The sequence below is a fragment of the Ovis canadensis genome, chromosome 5, assembly GCF_042477335.2.
Source record: "Ovis canadensis isolate MfBH-ARS-UI-01 breed Bighorn chromosome 5, ARS-UI_OviCan_v2, whole genome shotgun sequence".
In the NCBI taxonomy this organism is placed as follows: Eukaryota; Metazoa; Chordata; class Mammalia; order Artiodactyla; family Bovidae; genus Ovis; species Ovis canadensis.
Window position 1 is genome coordinate 42,804,030 of NC_091249.1, and position 18,926 is coordinate 42,822,955.

At 37.8% G+C, this 18,926-nt stretch overlaps 1 protein-coding gene across 17 annotated transcripts in view; it reads right to left on the bottom strand.

The window, feature by feature from the left end:
• Positions 1-910: 910 nt before the first annotated feature.
• Positions 911-18,926, bottom strand: part of CSNK1G3 (casein kinase 1 gamma 3) — a 129,931-nt gene continuing 111,915 nt past the window's right edge. For 12 of the 17 annotated variants that reach the window (XM_069591662.1, XM_069591659.1, XM_069591653.1 and 9 more), the window contains one exon: positions 8,357-10,800. In XM_069591662.1, coding sequence (XP_069447763.1) covers positions 10,746-10,800 — 55 coding nt within the window. In that variant the 3' untranslated portion in view covers positions 8,357-10,745. Of the gene's footprint in view, positions 1,062-1,166; positions 1,474-6,751; positions 6,819-7,840; positions 8,002-8,356; positions 10,801-18,926 lie in introns of those variants that run through there. The other 5 variants (XR_011257257.1, XR_011257256.1, XR_011257259.1 and 2 more) reach the window with 4 other exon arrangements.

The following is an 18,926-nucleotide window of genomic DNA, read 5'->3' on the forward strand; positions in this document are numbered from 1 at the left end:
TGTTTGTGTCAAAACCCCCTTGACGGTGTTTGCTCACTGAGTCAAGAATGTAACAGGAGATTGGACGAGTGTTGGCCCAGGTCTGCGGAGGCAGGCCAGTCAGGAGCTAAAAAGCTGAGAGGAGTCAGAGGTCAATGGTCTAGGTGGTGAGTGACATGGCCTCACCCAACACAAGTGAGCAGGAAGTACAGTACTATCATGTGTCCGGAGGAGGGGAGGACCAGAAACACCTGACGGACAGTACTAAGGTACCGTACCCTGGAAGAGAATATTTTAAAGGGCCATCTCAGTAACCAACTCTCAGAAGTTTACCTAATAAGTTACCACCTTCAGGACTTTCCTGGTTGTCCAGTGGCTAAGATACCGTGCTCCCAGTGCAGGGGACTGCAGTTCAATTCCTTGTCAAGGGACTAGATTCCACATGCCAAACTAAAAAGACCCTGCACGCCACAAAGAAGATCAGAAATTCTGAGTGCTGTAACTAAGACCCAGTGTAGTGAAATAAACATATTTTTTAAAAGTCACCACCTTCAAGGACAACTTAGAGCAGTTGTTTCAAAGTAATGCATCCCAAACCTGATGAGAATTATTAGAGGAGTCCTTTAAGAACTCCTTAAAGAACTTCTTAACTCCTCTAATTAACTCTTTTCCTCCATCAGAAGCACTAGGAGTAGAGAGCCCAAGGGTTTTCTTTCAAAAAAATGTACTATCTATAAGTGACTGTTACACTCAGCAAGGTGTGGAAACCTCTACTTTAGAGATCACAATGTCATCCAAATCCATTATTTCAAGTAAAGATGTCAAAGGCTAACAGAATCACTTTCACGAAAACCAGGGAGTTCGTTTTCTTGAACAGTTCCTGTATTAATCAGTTCAGGCTGCTATAACAAAATACCATGAACAGGGTGGCTTAAACAATAAACATTTATTTCTCACAGTTTTAGAAGCTGAGATGTCCAAGACCAAGGTACCAACAAATTCAGTTCCTGGTGAGAGTTCTCTTTCTGGCTTGAAAATAGCTGCCTCCTCACTGTGTCCTCAATGGCGGGGGAGAGGGAGAGCTTTACAGAGGAGAGATAACACAGAGTAACAGAGAAGAATGTAATACAGAAACGATTTACAATGGTGCAGCAGGATTTAGGGAAACCGAAAGGGCTGATAAATACCTGCGGTGTGGTCACTGGAGCAAGGCAATTTTGACCAGCTGTAGTCCACAAACCTAAGGTTGTCATCGATCCGCCCAGTTTCACAAGGCTGTTGTTGACTTGCTCATTTTGGGAACCAGACTCAATGGCGTGATGTTGCTGATTCACTTTCAGAGCTTGTGAATTAATTGGAAGTTATCTTGATTACCAGTGGTTACTTGTTCACAATTTGGGTCTTTGACTGTAGAACAGCCTTTACCTTTCTAGAATATGAAAAGTAAGCACTTTCAATTCTCAGTGCTCCCTTTTGGTCTTCTATCAACCAAACCTGTAGAGAAGACCATAAGAGATTATCCAGATGTTAATTTTTCAAGGAACGATTTTCAGCTGGTGTTTCCATTTAAGCAACTTAAGCACCAATTACTGTGGAGAAAAAATAGCTCTAATTGCCAAATCTTTATAATTATATACATTTATCTGTGTGTGTGTATACACACACACACACACACACACACACACACACTTTATCAAATTAAAAAAAAAAGTTGACTGTAGACTATTTAGGACATCCTGACAAAGTTAATATGGAATTCAGTATAAAATACAAGATATAAGAAAGAAGTGATTTTTTTGCCCATATGATTATTTTTAAATGATTTGAATTTCCAAGGCACAATTTAAAATGGGTAGAATGTTATCTCATGAGATATTGGTATGAACATATATGACTCATTAAAGAGTTTGAATGAGGATAAGGGTGAAAAAATCAGATGAGAAACAAGAAACTGACTGTTATATACACTGTCAGGTTGGAAATGGTCGACTGCTTCTCTCCAGAAGAGAACTTCAGAAGTGTGAGACGACACCCAGCAGTCTTCACGCTAACGTACAGTCACAAGCTAATAAACAAGGCTTAGGCAACAAAAGGGCATGGGAGATGTGACGCAGGAGTTACCAATACTGGGGATGGCAAGGTCCTGACTGCAGTACACACAACTGAGAAGAGAGGTGTAGGGAAGTGTCCTGGACTGACAGCACTGGTACTTGGACACCAAACATAAAATGCACATAGAAAATATTGTGGAAAGAATAGAGGAAAAAACTGGGATACAATTATGAAAATACACTAGAATGCCAGGCCAGAAAATCAGATTTAAGCATGCAACCATTGACTGAAACAAGGTGCTATTAAAAAAAAAAAAAGCTGTTAAATACATAACTTTAAAAGCCCTGAACTGAGAAACACATGGTCATGATAGCTTCAATTGTCTAAAAATCCTTTTACCAAAACCAGAGCATCTGATGATTCTTTATATGCCAAAAAAAAAAAAAAACTAGTCTTCCAGGAAGTCAGGTATTCATGCTTAGTGCTGTCGGACTGAGACTCCATGGCTGTAGCTTGCCAGACTCTGCCGTCCATGGAACTCTCCAGGCAAGAATACTGGAGTAGGTTGCGGTTTCCTACTCTAGGGGATCTTCCCAATCCAGGGACTGAACCCATGTCTTCTCTGTCTCCTGCACTGCAGGCAGATTCTTTACCCTCTGAGCCATCTGGGAAACCTTCCAGGAAATAGAGGAAATGGCAAATATTGAAACTACTACTCTGGACTGCCAAAATGACCAACAGGAAGGCACTAACTGATAAAGTGGAACGTTTGGGAACCTTGAGAGAATGTGATCATTTCAAGGCTGGTGAAGAGAACTCAGACTGTTGATTCCAGTTCTGCAATCAAAAATGACTCTATAAGGGGAGGGGGAAGGAGCAAGCTTGCAAAAGAATGTCTCTTCTGACAAGCTAAACTCTTAAAAGAATGGAAGTCAAGTATGCATAACTAATGAATATAAGAAATGGTAAAATCTTTATCCTCCCTCTCCCAATTAGCTGACAATTTCTTAAAAGAAAAAAAAAAAAGCTCAAGTCAATAAAAATGGTTTTATAAACTATGTGTAGGGAGAAATGTAAGGAAATGGTTACGAGGATAATGTAAGACTTAGCTTCTTTAGAAATTTTTTTTTTTAAATCAAGAATAATCTTCAGCCTAGAAAGTTAAGTGGGTGATAAGGGGGAAAAGTAAGAAGGAAATGAGGTCCATCATAGGTACAAACAAGTCTCCAGACCCGGACAAAATCATCCTGAGAGATTTTGCAGATGGTACACGGAGCAAGGCAAGAAGACTAGACTGGAAATGAAATTTCTATTAAAAGAAAAAAAACAAAAGAATGGACTATACAGCTACAGATTGGTCAATAATGTGGATTCCAAATAAGATTAGACTGAATTAGTCAAAAGGCAGTTTATAGTATTAGAAATGGTGATCTTTGAAGTAAACATGGATTCATTAAGAAAAGACATTACGAACTAAATCCAGTTCCTTTTTCAGATGGAATAACGAGAATGGGAGAGCAAAGAAATGGACTAAATGGTTCATTTCACCCAGATTTCAGAAAAACGTAAACAGCTCACGGTAGCCAAATGGCAGAGGATTGTCACACATTAGACAGCCCACTTAGGCATCATTTCTTAGGTTACTGGACTGATACTGAGCTTAAAGCAAGCAGGAATACAGCGACGTGACTCAGGGCTTTGTCTTTGGCCTCTGTTGTGTTATTTTTATCATTAAAGGTACAGAATTAACGATCTTTAACTTATCAATGCTGTTACGAGTCAAAATAGCCAATTGTGCAACGTGATAAAGTCAGGGTACAAATATTGTTAAACAGATAGGAACGACAGCTTCAATCTAAGACACAGTTTAGTCAATACCAGACCAAAGTCTTGTCTCAAAAAGCAGAGAGCACACACTCTGCTTGAGAAATAAAGGTGCTGCTCAGTTTTCAAATATGCTGTACCATGAGAGGAATGGTAAATGGCAGCCTGCATTGACAGCTCTTATAAATGTTACTGCTACAATTCAAGAGACGTGCTGCAAAGAAAGCTTTACTCCAATCTGAGGTGAGGAAACTGATGCTACCAAGTTAAGTAACTTGCCACAGTTCTCACAACACAAGTGAAAAAGTTGCAAATCAAATTACATTTCTTTGGTCCCCAAATTCATGCTCTAAGACCATGCACTGCTTCAAATGGGAGACTGAATTATCTCATTTATAACTCCCCAATGTACTACAGAGCATTTTCTTTATCATAATCCTTCAGGTTATTTCAAAATGACCCCTCCTTTTACTGTGTCACTCAATTAGGTTTTAAAAAAAAAAAAAAACAACTAACTTCAAACATCCAAATCTTTCCAGTGTGGTCCAGAACAGAAATTGGCAAGTCATGGTCTGCAAGCCAGATCCAGTCCAACTCCTGCTTTCATTTGGCCCATGAACTAAGAATGGTATTCGCATTTTTTAAATGGTAGAAAAAAATCCAAAGAATACTTCATGATACATAAAAACTACATAAAGTTCAAATTTCAGTACCCATCAATAAAACTTTATTGGAACACAGCCATGCTCATTCATTGACATGTTGTCTATGGCTGCTTTCAAGCTATGATGGCAAAGCTGAATAGCTGTGGCAGAGACCATATGTGGTGCTCACTACTTTACACTGCTGCTCAACACACTACACACCTCAGGGACACAGTGACCATTTGACAGCATTTCAAGTACTACACAGTGTCATACAAACATTTTATTACTTTTATTACTAATGCAGGTTAATCATATTTCAAAAAGTAAAGTGAAGTTTGAGTGTCGTGCTTTTTAAGGCACGGTGTAATGTGGATTATTTTGTTACAAAATTAGAATAGCAAAGCACCATGTTTATTATGCAGTGACACTTCAGCTGTGTTAAAAGAATACAATTTATTTTCACATTACCAGACCAAGCACTCATCACAATATTCCCAACTCAAAGGAAAGCAATAGTAAGAACAATTAAAACTTTAAAGCAGAATATCTTACCACAGTAGAATTATTTCAAACACACAAAAAATGAGAATGAAGGTGCAACCAAAGTTACTTTCCAAGTGGCTCATTTGTTAGCCAAGCAAAGAAAGTTCTTCACTGATGGTGAGTTAAAGTTAATTAAATTGTGTTTGACTGCAGCAGCTACAAAGTGTGTCCAGAGAAAATAAACACATTGAAGACCACTAGTTTTTGAGCAAGGACAGGTGCCTGAAGACACCAACTGTCAACTAAAAAACAAGGCAAATGATTTGGCTTTTCATGAGTCAATACATGTTACCAATACTGCCTAGCTGTTGATTACAAGAGAAGTCAGTATGGAGCTTAAAGTAACTCAGGAATTGGCCTCTGTGAATAGACTCTGTGGAACAACTCCAATAGAGAATTTTTTTTTTTTTTTAAGAGAAAAGATTTTTAAAGAACTTGAGAAAACATCAGTGCTAACTGAAGTGGTGTCTGCGAGGATACGCTGTAACTTCATGGTGGTACCAGCATATGGAGTAGAAAATGGTTTACTGGGCAAATTTACAAAACTTGTGAAAGTGTAAAATGTTTAAAATCAATCTTTATGTATTACATGATTCATCAGTAGGTATTCTAGGGGAACTATTTGAATCTGTCATGTTATTGAACTAGTTAAGTCAGTGGTGAATTTCATTCACTCTTGCAGTTTTATCTATCATTACTTCCACTAAGTTTTTGCTAGGAATAGAAACTGAATATCCTGACTTGCCCAACTACACAGCAGTTTGATGTTAGTAGGAAAGTTTTATTGCAATTTTTTTTTTGAGCTCAGAACCAACACTGAATTTTTCCTGAATAGGTATCATCTTCACCTATTATTAATGAATACTGAATAGATTTGAAAATTAGGTTTGCAGCAGATTTGGCAACGTTTCTTAGTAAATCAACTTAAAAATTATAAGGCAAAACAGCACTTATATGTGAAATTTATACTGCAACAAAATCATTATTACAAAACTAATGCTGTTTAAATCACAAGTAATGTCAACCCACTTTATCCACTTCCTATGCTGTCAAGTTAAAACAAGTAGCAAGATATCCATTCCTACACAATTTCTGTGGATAAAGCTACATTTTTGGATCCACTTAACTGTACAAATGAGGAGCATCCATCTAATCTTCAATACGAAGTAATTAATCTGCAGGGTGATGATTTGTCAATGGCAAATATCAAGGCAGAATCTAAGAAAATTGTATGAAACACCTTCCTAATGGTGAATACGCTCTAATAAAATCATATACATATGGACTGATACAGTATTTGGTAATATCTATCTGAAGACATTTTCAAAGATGAAATATATAAAATCACAATACAGATCAGCATAACAGACGATCATTTGCAATCAATTTCAAACTCCTAAGTGAAATATTATCCTCTCAAAATACCTCAAGTCTTATCAGTAGACTTGTATTACAAAAAAATTGTACTCAAGTGTTCATATGTATTTTGAACTTCCTCAATACAGAACTACTGGAAATTTGTTTTCTCATTATGCAAGTATATAAAAACTGCAATTTTGCCTTTGGTCCCATAAAACCAAAGTTTGCCAACCCCACACTAGAGCAGTGCAAGACTGTTTTTCATATTAAGTAAAATCACAGTATGGTAAACATTCCTGTGAACAACTGTTCCTTCTAAAACCATTTTCATATTCCAGCAGTATTACCTGATAATACTTGTATATGTAGTCCTTTCTTTGGTTATGATCCATGTATTCCTATGAAGTAAATTTCCTAAGAAAATAATATGTGGGTCCATATTAGAGATGGGCAGAGAAGAAACTCATCATCCCAAACATCAGCAAAACTTATAACTCCATTTACTTTTTCTCTAGTAGAAAGATCAGCTTTTTACTCTACTAATCCAATGGTAATCACAAAAACCTTTAAAAACTAAACAAAAACACATCAATTATGGTACTTACGATGTCCACTTTTACCTAAGTCCAAAACATTTTTCAAATGTGTATTAGTGATTTTCAGTAATATATTCAGACTACTATATCTCAATAATAGAAACATTTTCTAATTTAAAGCAATTATTTTTCCCTTTACACTCTGTTTTGTTTTTCTCACCATGACAGCTAATATCTAGATTTTGCCTGCACAGAATCCATTCACTTTCCTTCTGATAACACTACCCTCATTTTCTTTTGGGAACACCCCTTCTCCCTCATTTCTCAGTCCAATGTGTCCTGTGAAGATGGAAGAACAACATTTTCTGGGCCACAGTAATTGGCTCTGGGGTGGGCATGTGAATCAATGAAGGAATAAATGTCAGGATTCTGTTAAAATTGTTGAGGGAAACTGTCCTTTGTTGAGGTTATGAAGCAGGCAGTAGTCTGAAGTTGTTGTGTGGTCATTTTACCATCACGCATATAAAATCCCCTTGACAATGAAAACAGAAGGGTAGGAAGCAAAACGGAGAGATACAGAGTAAGTCAGATTCCTGAACCTTACACCAGGATCAAGCATGTCTGAAGCCACCCCTATGAATGGACTTTTCAAATGCAATAATGTGTATGCCTACTGCTGAAGCCAAGTGAGGTTTCCAGCACTTGCAAAGCCAAGGGTGCTGACTAATGCAACTATATAATCATTCAGGTCAAACTCTAATCTTAGGTCATTTATTTCTAGATAGGGCCTTTTAACCCATGCTTAACCTATGCTATGTTTGATCTCCAGATCTTCTTACTGTTTCTGAATGGTGGTGCTTAGTGGACACATATGGACTTCAGACTGCTGCTTTGACTTACCTTACCTTTGCCATCTTTCAGTAAGCACAGCAGCATCTTGTAAAACCCCCTAGAGCGAACAGCACAATGATGAACTGTGAGATACTGCCACAGATATGTGCTCTGCATCTGCAATGATCTTAAAGTCATTCACTTCAAACTGGAGCAATAATACTTCATTTCTGGAAACATAATAGTATGACTTCACTTTTTAAAAGGAATGAAATGATACAGTTTATTTCCTTTGTTTATTAATGGCATTAGTTCTAATTAATTGCTCTATTAAAGAGTTCAGAGAAATAAAAAAAATTTTTTTAACTTTCATTAAAGAAAGCTTGGATACACCCAGCTACATACTGCTTACAATAGAGTTCCAACAAAGCAAAACAAAAATCAAAAACACAAAAGAAAGTTCCTTCAGCTCTGCTTTTCACATATACTAAATTTATTCACATAAACTGGATTTTAAAAATTTCTATCTTCAGTTAGTGAGTGGCATTATTTTACCCATGATCAGAGGAAAGGGGAAAGAGCAAGTTTAAAAAAACTACCTTTATTTTTTATTTCTTTTTCAGTTACATACTTTTAAACAGGGATGTGTTTCATTATTCAGACATTCAGGCAATGTTGACTTCATTAGTGTTGACAGAAAAGAAGCATAAAAATGCAAAACATTGTTGGCTTAACCTGAACATACCTGCATTACCTATTATTGACCAGTTTGTGTCGCCAAAAGACTTATTCCTTGGCATTAAAATGGAGCACTTAAAAATATTGCTAAAAAGCAAATGTCTACACACTGGTCTTTGCAGCAAATAAGGGTATTTATACTTTTAAAATATTTTAAGTCCATAATTGGATTAATATACACACCTTCTTATGTATAAGGAGTTCAGATCATATAAACACTGTACAGTCCAAAAACCCTACTGAGAATAAAACTAAACAGGCTTATGATAAGAAATACAGATATTGCATGTATTTACAAATATCATAGACACACAAATTTGGTCAAATACTGTAAAGAAAGAAGTGGTTTCACATTATAATGGCTAAAACATCCATCTACCTTGCTCAAAGCAAACAAAAATGAAAACTCAGTATGTAACTCCTGTAGTTTAAGACATCATGACAGTATACAAATATAAAATGGAAACTGTTGACCAAATTATACAGTATATGTTTTCTAGGCTGAGTGTAGATCTTTAAAATCAAGAACTTATAAAGATCATTTATAGGATTCCAAGCGACGATGACAAACAACATCCTGATCTGCACTATTCATATGGGTGCCTAATTCATCAAAAACAACACGCTGAACTTTTGGCTAATAAGAAAATAAATTACAAAGTACAAGCAAATTTCTGGAAATGCAATAATGAAGTCAAAAATGTAGATTTATTTACTTTAATTACACATTTTAAATGTTACCTTGAAACAGTAAAAATAAATAAGCTTGCCCAGAGGCACGCACTTAAGAGACAAAAAGAAGGGGCTGCACTGAAGGAGTAAGTAACAATTTCATAGACGGAAGGTCAATGTGAGATCTGAACAACACAATTATCTTTCTAGCCAGTCTTTTTGTCTTAACTCTCCTTGAAAATTCTGGCTAGGAAAATGTGACAAAAGTATAACCTGTGTCTGTATGGCTTAAAACAAAACATTCTTGAAAAATGGAATGAGTTTCCTATTTTTTTTAAAACAGAACCGTTTCTTTGTTCATATGCAGGCACTTCAAAAGACTATGGGGACAAAGCACCTGACCCATCCTTTCCAAAATAGTTTTCAATCATCAAAATTATACTAAAAAGCAGGAAGATTCCAGAGAACCAGCAAAGTTGAATACAAGAGACTAATGTGCACAGATGGCAATGGGGGACCCCGTTTTTATTGCTGGGGGGGCCCTTCTTTTTAATCAAAGAGCAACTAATTAATAAACAGACACCCTTGCGTGGCACATCCCAAGTTTTCTGCTTAAGGAGAATGTAGACACTCAGCAGCAGGTTCCAGTGGGATCTCCTTAGACTTCAACCTCATACGATGCGGTGAGATTCACATTTATTCCTTCTCCTAGCGTATTTCTCCAAAAACGCCAACATATCTCATTTCTCAAAGTATTCATTTCTTGCTGTCTAACATACATCATTATCTGGAAGCATAAGGTTACATTACACAAATATTTCGCATTTTTAAAAAATAAGCGCTTTTGCCACTTCGGCAACACGGTACTTCACACAGTGGTGCAACAAAAGCAGAGCTTGTATTAACCACGCTATTTTATGATTCATTTTACCAACTACCATCAGCTGAACCCATAGAGCTTTTTCCTCAGTACCTCTGGGCAGTGACTGTACCTTGATTTCACAGAAAGAATGTCAATGTGATTCATGAATAGCAGTACCATTGGTAACAGTGAAATCAATGCAGATGTCACAAAGATAATGAACTTCTCAGGGGATAACTTCTTTTAAATATCTGGGCAACTGTTTTCTCTGTTGCTTTATCCGCCAGGAGAAAATTCCTGTTTGATTATGCTCTTATAGAAGTTATAAAAAAAAAAAAACAGGTTAGGTATATAACTGGTTGACATTTCAGATACTGTACTGCTTTCTATAACTTGAGGAGAGCTTCTGAAAAATATTCTATAGAACGGTGTAAGTCATCAATACCACCTCATTGGTCCATTCCATTCACTGATGGGCAAAGCACTCATGTTTCGACAAAACTTTAAAGCTTCCATAAAAGTTAAATTAGGGAAAAAAAAAAAAGACTGTAAGACAACCACAAAATGAAGTATGAAAGTATGACATTTCTGTTTCTAAGAGTGAGTCCTTGAAAATATATGTGGTCACTACAGAGATGATTTTAATCACAAGACAGCAGATGAACACATAAGTAACTCCCCATGATCTGTCTGTGTCCAGAGTCATTTGTGGCGCTGTATGGTTTTCCTTTTCCTTCGTTTGAAAAAACAGCAGCACCTGCAGATGGAGAGAAATACTTCTTTTACTATAAAAATACTAGGATATTGCAAAATAAGGATGAACTCTAGTGTGTTAATGTAAATGATCATAAAAGCCATAGGCTGGTGCAGCAAACAGTGAACACACCAATGAAGCATACATATTAGTGAAATAATGGCAATTACTACTATCATTTCATCAATGTGCCTTTTTAGAATAGCAAGACATTCTATGCAATATTAAAAGGAGCCACTAAACTGAAAAGGCTCTGCACCAAGACTAATTAAAAAGCCATAAAGCTCTGAACCCCAACTGACCCACCACATCCTATTTTAGATACTAATTTCTGCCAACTGTATGCTATGTATAAAGTTGATCTTATGTAGTCTTTCTCTTTTTTCCTGATTGTGGAATATGATTGTGGAAGCCAATGTTAGAACAGCAATAATGAGCCTAATATTGGGGATTTTATTTTCATTAAGAATTAGATTTCAAAAACGAAGAGAGAAATTCCCAAAATACTCTTCAACAAATATGCTCCATCATGTTTACAAAGTGGAAGAGAGAAAAAAATACATTAACTAGAATAAAAATGCTAATATTGGCATTTTTAATTCTTTAGGGGTTAAAGAAGGTCAAGCTTATCACGTTTTTTTAATTAAGGTAAAAATTATGCTTAACACGGAAAACAACATAATCAAGGTGATTTAGTTTCATAACTGAAAACTGATTCAGTTTTTGAATTCTATTAAAGAAATATCTGGTTTTCATGCCTAGATGAACAAAATCTGTATATGATCCCTGAAGGTACTAGTTTTTCTCACAGTGAATTCTCCTAATTATGAGAAGAGGCATCACATACAGAGTTATGCTGAGGCTGGTATGAAAAGAGAGTCAAACGAGAATCACTGATTACCAACTAACAAAACAAATGCACAGATGTACTCTAAAACTCTATCATTCCTTCAAATAAAGGTCTGGCTTTCTCCCCCTTCCATACTTAAAGTCAATCTATCAAAATACCAAGATGACAGGTGCCACATACACAGAGGCTCTTTTCTTTGCCCACTGAAGTCCTTACCAAGATACTCATTTAATTCTTACCAGCCCACCTTCTGCAAAGGATATTAACTGAAACATTTTTAAGCTAAGCATGAAAGAGACCATGTAGCTTCAGGAGTCCTATCCAGCAAAAGGTCATTGCAAATGAAATAACGGCTAGATATCTTTTATGTATTTCTGTGAAATAAATGTAAACAAAGCCCCACACTGTCCAGTTAAATTACACACACTCTCAGCTCACATTATGTTTAGAAAAAATGATTTCAACATTTACTGTGATTTATGCCATGATTAAGAAATCACTATGGAGCATTCAAAACCAACTTTTTAAATTGCATTCAAATAGCACATAATGACTAGACTAGGGAATGTAACTAATTTAAAATTGTATATATCAGCTGATAAAGATTCAACTAGAAATATGTGCTGTTATCAGTCTTTATGAGTTTTATTATTATTGAGATAACTACTACACAGAATGGAAATAAATTACTCAATCAAGGGTCTTACAAAGAGATGCTGCTGTAAAAGAAGACTTCAGGCACAATACATTTAGAAGAGAAAGTCAAATTTTTCTGTCAGCTACCTAATACTTTCTCAAATATGTTACATATATTTTCTAAAATAAAAAAGCAAAACAAAAAACTACTAGGAATACCATATGTTATGGTTGATTCATGGTGATGTTTGGCAGAAACCAATACAATACTGTAAAGCAATTATCCTTTAATTAAAAATAAATACATTTATTCATAAGAAAACTACTAGGAGATAAAAATCATTATTCTAAAAAGAACTCTTCAATTAAAGACTTAGAAAAGAGTTAGAACATGCCCATATTATAAACAGCAAATGTTAAAAAATCAGTATTTAAAAGAAACCAGACCAAATATTTAGAAGATTAAATTTAATAATATGATCATAGGTCAATGGAAACATTGTTTCATATGAAGCTTTATTAACAATGTTCACTATTTTTAATAAGGCTGTCTTTTCAAATTCCAAAGTATGTCCTTCTAAAAAAAGTTTTCTACTAAAAAAGTGTTGAAAGATTTACATAATAAGCCTTTTGGAAAAGGGGCTTTCATAGATGTTTTGATAAACAAGTTCACGGCTCAGATTTTCCACACTTGTATTAGCGATTCGCCTTGTCTGATTCATTTATTTTTTATCATTATTAACCTGCTTCCAGTTCTGAGAGTTGAGTTCTTCCTATTTCCTAGGTAATCTTTCTTTCTATTGTATAAGTATTGTTGAATACAGAAAACTACTCTAAGCATTATTTAAGATTAAATAAGATCTTAAAATGCATGATAATTGTAGAAACCTTTTAAAATCAAAGCAATCTAAAAAGAGACATCCATTTTTTAAAAGTAAATCCCACTAGAGTACATACTTGCCCAACTAGAGCTGGCAATGCTATTAAACCGACAACCACCAGAGGTCAGCACTGCTTTATCCAATATGAATGCATCCACACACAGAGAACATGAATGTGAAAGTGAAGGCGCTCAGTAGAGACCAGCTCTTAGCAACCCCATGGACTGTAGCCTACCAGGCTTCTCCATCCATGAGATTTTCCAGGCAAGAGTACTGGAGTGGGTTATCATTTCCTTCTCCAGGGGATCTTCCCGACCCAGGGATCGAACCTGGGTCTCCCGCATTGGAGCCAGGCGCTTTAACCTCTGAGCCACCAGGGAAGCCCTACAGAGAACATAGATGTTCTCAAAATCTGATATACTTACAGAAGAAGGACACTGATATGAAGCTTGCAGCTGATTTCTTAAAACTCATTATCAAAACAGCTGATTTATAGTCTTCAGTTCAGTTCAGTTCAGTCGCTCAGTCGTGTCCAACTCTTTGCGACCCAATGAATCGCAGCACACCAGACCTCCCTGTCCATCACCAACTCCCGGAGCTCACTCAGACTCACATCCATCGAGTCCTTGATGCCATCCAGCCATCTCATCCTCTGTTATCCCCTTCTCCTCCTGCCGCCAATCCCTTCCAGCATCAGAGTCTTTTCCAATGAGTCAACTCTTCACATGAGGTGGCCAAAGTACTGGAGATTCAGCTTCAGCAACATTCCCTCCAAAGAAATCCCAGGGCTGAACTCCTTCAGAATGGACTGGTTGGATCTCCTTGCAGTCCAAGGGACGCTCAAGAGTCTTCTCCAACACCACAGTTCAAAAGCATCAATTCTTCAGCACTCAGCTTTCTTCACAGTCCAACTCTCACATCCATACATGACTACTGGAAAAACCATAGCCTTGACTAGATGGACCTTTGTTGGCAAAGTAATGTCTCTGCTTTTTGATATGCTATCTAGGTTGGTCATAACTTTTCTTCCAAAGAGTAAGCATTTTAATTTCATGGCTGCAGTCACTATCTGCAGTGATTTTGGAGCCCCGCAAAATAAAGTCTGACACTGTTTCCACTGTTTCTCCATCTATTTCCCATGAAGTGATGGGACCAGATGCCATGGTCTTCGTTTTCTGAATGTTGAGCTTTAAACCAACTTTTTCACCCTCCTCTTTCACTTTCATCAAGGCTTTTCAGTTCTTCTTCACTTTCTGCCATAAGGGTGGTGTCATCTGCATATTGAGGTTATTGATATTTCCCCTGGCAACCTTGATTCCAGCTTGTGCTTCTTCCAGCCCAGCGTTTCTCATGATGTACTCTGCATATAACTTGAATAAACAGGGTATATTACAGCCTTGACGTACTCCTTGACAATATATAGCCTTCCCATACTCCTTTTCCTATTTGGAACCAGTCTGTTGTTCCATGTCCAGTTCTAACTGTTGCTTCCTGGCCCGCATACAGATTTCTCAAGAGGCAGGTCAGGTGATCTGGTATTCTCGTCTCTTTCAGAATTTTCCAGAGTTTATTGTGATCCACACAGTCAAAGACTTTGGCATAGTCAATAAAGCAGAAATAGACGTTTTTCTGGAACTCTCTTGCTTTTTCGATGATCCAGTGGATGTTGGCAATTTAATCTCTGGTTCCTCTGCCTTTTCTAAAACCAGCTTGAACATCTGGAAGTTCACAGTTCACGTATTGCTGAAGCCTGGCTTGGAGAATATTGAGCATTACTTTACTCGTGTGTGAGATGACTGCAATTGTGCGGTAGTTGGAGCATTCTTTGGCACTGCCTTTCTTTGGGATTGGAATCAAACAAAACTGACCTTTTCCAGTCCTGTGGCCACTGCTGAGTTTTGCAAATTTGCTGGCATATTGAGTGCAGCATTTCACAGCATCTTCTTTCAGGATTTGAAATAGCTCAACTGGAATTCCATCACCTCCACTAGCTTTGTTCATAATGATGTTTTCTAAGACCCACTTGACTTCACATTCCAGGATGTCTGGCTCTAGGTGAGTGATCACACCATCGTGATGATCTGGGTCATGAAGATCTTTTTTGTATAGTTCTTCTGTGTAATTTTTACCACCTCTTCCTAATACCTTCTGCTTCTGTTAGGTCCATACCATTTCTGTCCTTCATCGAGCCCATCGTTGCATGAAATGTTTCCTTGGTATCTCTAATTTTCTTGAAGAGATCTCTAGTCTTTCCCATTTGGTTGTTCTCCTCTATTTCTTTGCACTGATCGCTGAGGAAGGCTTTCTTATCTCTTCTTGCTATTCTCTGGAACTCTGCATTCAGATGCTTATATCTTTCCTTTTCTCCTTTGCTTTTCGCTTCGCTTCTTTTACAGCTATTTGTAAGGCCTCCTCAGACAGCCATTTTGCTTTTTTGCATTTCTTTTCCATTTATAGTCTTCAGTTCAATTCAGTCAGTTCAGTCATGTCCGACTCTTTGCAACCCCATGAATCGCAGCACACCAGGCCTCCCTGTCCATCACCATCTCCCGGAGTTCACTCAGACTCACGTCATCAAGTCTGTGATGCCATCCAGCCATTCCATCCTTGGTCATCCCCTTCTGCTCCTGCCCTCAATCCCTCCCAGCATCAGAGTCTTTTCTAATGAGTCAATTCTTCACATGAGGCGGCCAAAGTACTGGAGTGTCAGCTTCAGCATCCTTCCTTCCAAAGAAATCCCAGGGTTGATCTCCTTCAGAATGGACTGGTTGGATCTCCTTGCAGTCCAAGGGACTCTCAAGAGTCTTCTCCACACCACAGTTCAAAAGCATCAATTCTTCGGCACTCAGCCTTCTTCACAGTCCAACTCTCACACCCATATATGACCACAGGAAAAACAGCCTTGACTAGACGGATCTTAGTTGGCAAAGTAATATCTCTGCTTTTGAATATACTATCTAGGTTGGTCATAACTTTTCTTCCAAGGAGTAAGCGTCTTTTAATTTCATGGCTGTAATCACCATCTGCAGTGATTTTGGAGCCCCCCAAAATAAAGTTTGACACTGTTTCTACTGTTTCCCCATCTGTTTCCCATGAAGTGATGGGACCACATGCCATGATCTTCGTTTTCTGAATGTTGAGCTTTAGGCCAACTTTTTCACTCTCCTCTTTCACTTTCATCAAGAGGCTTTTTAGCTCCTCTTCACTTTCTGCCATAAGGGTGGTATCATCTGCATATCTGAGGTTATTGATATTTCTCCCAGCAATCTTGATTCCAGCTTGTGTTTCTTCCAGCCCAGCGTTTCTCATGATGTACTCTGCATAGAAGTTAAATAAGCAGGGTGACAATATACAGCCTTGACGTACTCCTTTTCCTATTTGGAACCAGTCTGTTGTTCCATGTCCAGTTCTAACTGTTGCTTCCTGACCCGCATACAGATTTCTCAAGAGGCAGGTTAGGTGGTCTGGTATGCCCATCTCTCTCAGAATTTTCCACAGTTTATTGTGATCCACACAGTCAAAGGCTTTGGCATAGTCAATAAAGCAGAAATAGATGTTTTTCTGGAACTCTCTTGCTTTTTCCGTGATCCAGCAGATGTTGGCAATTTGATCCCTGGTTCCTCTCCCTTTTCTAAAACCAGTTTGAACATCAGGGAGTTCACGGTTCACTTATTAGTCATTAATAAATCAGGACTCATCTCAATTGTCCTCAGCACTCTGTCTAAAACACTTTTTAGCATAAGACCACTCTGACAAGCTTGTTTAATTTTCCTCTCAGTACACAGTACTAATACTAATTTATTTCTTTGCTTATCATCTACCTCCACATTCCCCTTCATGCATCATAGCCTTATCATGGTCTGTGGGTCTACTGGAAGAGGAAATTACAAACCACTCCAGTATTCTTGCTGCAAAAACACCATGTACAGTATGAAAAGGCAAACACGTATGACCCTGAAAGATCAGCCCCCCAGGTCTGGAAGCGTCCAACATGCTACTGAGATGAGTGGTGGACAATTACTAATATCTCCCAAAACAATGAAGTACCTGGGCCAAAGCAGAAAGGACCCTCAGCTGTGAATGTTTCTGCTGGTGACAGTAAAGTCCGATGCTGTAAAGAATACTGCCCAGGAACCTGACATATTAGGTCCATGAATTGAGGTAAACTGGATGTGGTCAAGCAGGAGATGGCAAGAGTGAACATCAACATCTTAGGAATCTGTGAACTAAAACGTATGGGAATGGGCAACTTTAATTCAGATGACCACTATATCTACTATTGTGGGCAAGAATCCCTTAGAAGAAATGGAGTAGCCCACACAGTCAACAAAAGAGTCCAAAATACAGTACTTGGATGCAATCTTAGAAGCAACAGAATGACTTCAGCTCATTTCCAAGGCAAACCATTCAACAAGTAATCCAAGTCTACCTCAATCACCAATGCCGAAGAAGCTGAAGGTGAACGGTTCTACAAACACCTCCAAGACCTTCTAGTACTAACACCAAAAAAGGATGTCATTTCATCACCAGGGATTACAAAAATATGAATTCAAGAGATACCTGGGTTAACAGGCAAGTTTGGCCCTGGAGTACAAAATCAAACAGGGTAAAGGCTAACAGAGTTTTGTCAAGAGAACACACTGGTCATAACAAACACCCTCTTCCAGTAACACAAGAGATGACTCTACACATGGACATCACCAAATGGTCAATATCAAAATCAGACTGAAGATAGAGAAGCTCTATACAGTCAGCAAAAACAAGACCGGGAGCTGACTGTGGCTCAGATCATGAGCTCCTTATCGCAAAATTCAGGCTTAAATTGAAGAAAGTAGGGAAAACCACTAGGCCATTCAGATATGACCTAAATCAAATTTCTTATGATTATCCAGTGGAAGTGACAAATAAATTCAAGGGATTAGATCTGGTAGACAGAGTACCTGAAGAATTATGGATGGAGGTTTGTAACACGGTATAAGAGGCAGTGACCAAAACCATCCCAAAGAAATGCAAGAAGGCAAAGAGATTGTCTGAGGAGGCTTTACAAATGTCTGAGGAAAGAAGAGAAGCAAAAGGTAAGGGAAAGAAAGGGAAAGATACCCAAATGAATGCAGAATTCCAGAGAATAACAAGGAGAGGTAAAAAGGCCTCCTGAAATGAACAGGGCAAAGAAATAGAGAAAAACAACAGAATGGGAAAAACTAGCAATCTCATCAAGAAAATTGGAGATATAAAGGAAACACTTCATGCCAAGGATGGGCACAATAAAGGACAGAAATGGCAAGGACCTAACAGAAACAGAAAAGATTAAGAAGAGGAGGCAAGAAGACAAAGAAGAATTATACAAAAAAAGGTCTTAATGACCAGATAACCACAATGGTGTGGTCACTCACCTAGAACCATACAGCCTAGAGTGTGAAGTCAACTGGACCTTAGGAATCATTATTACAAACCAAGCTAGTGGAGGTGATGGAATTCCAACTGAGCTATTTCAAATCCTAAAAGATGATGCTGTGAAAGCACGGCATTCACTATGCCTGCAAATTTGGAAAACTCAGCAGTGGCCTCAGGACTGGAAAAGGTCACTTTTCATTCCAATCCCAAAGAAGGGCAATGCCAAAGAGTGCTCAAACTACCATATAATCGTGCTAATTTCACACGCTAGTAAGATAATGCTCAAAATCCTTCCAGCTATGCTTCAGCAGTATGTGAACAGAGAACTCGGAGATATACAAGCTGGGTTTAGAAAAGGCAGAGGAACC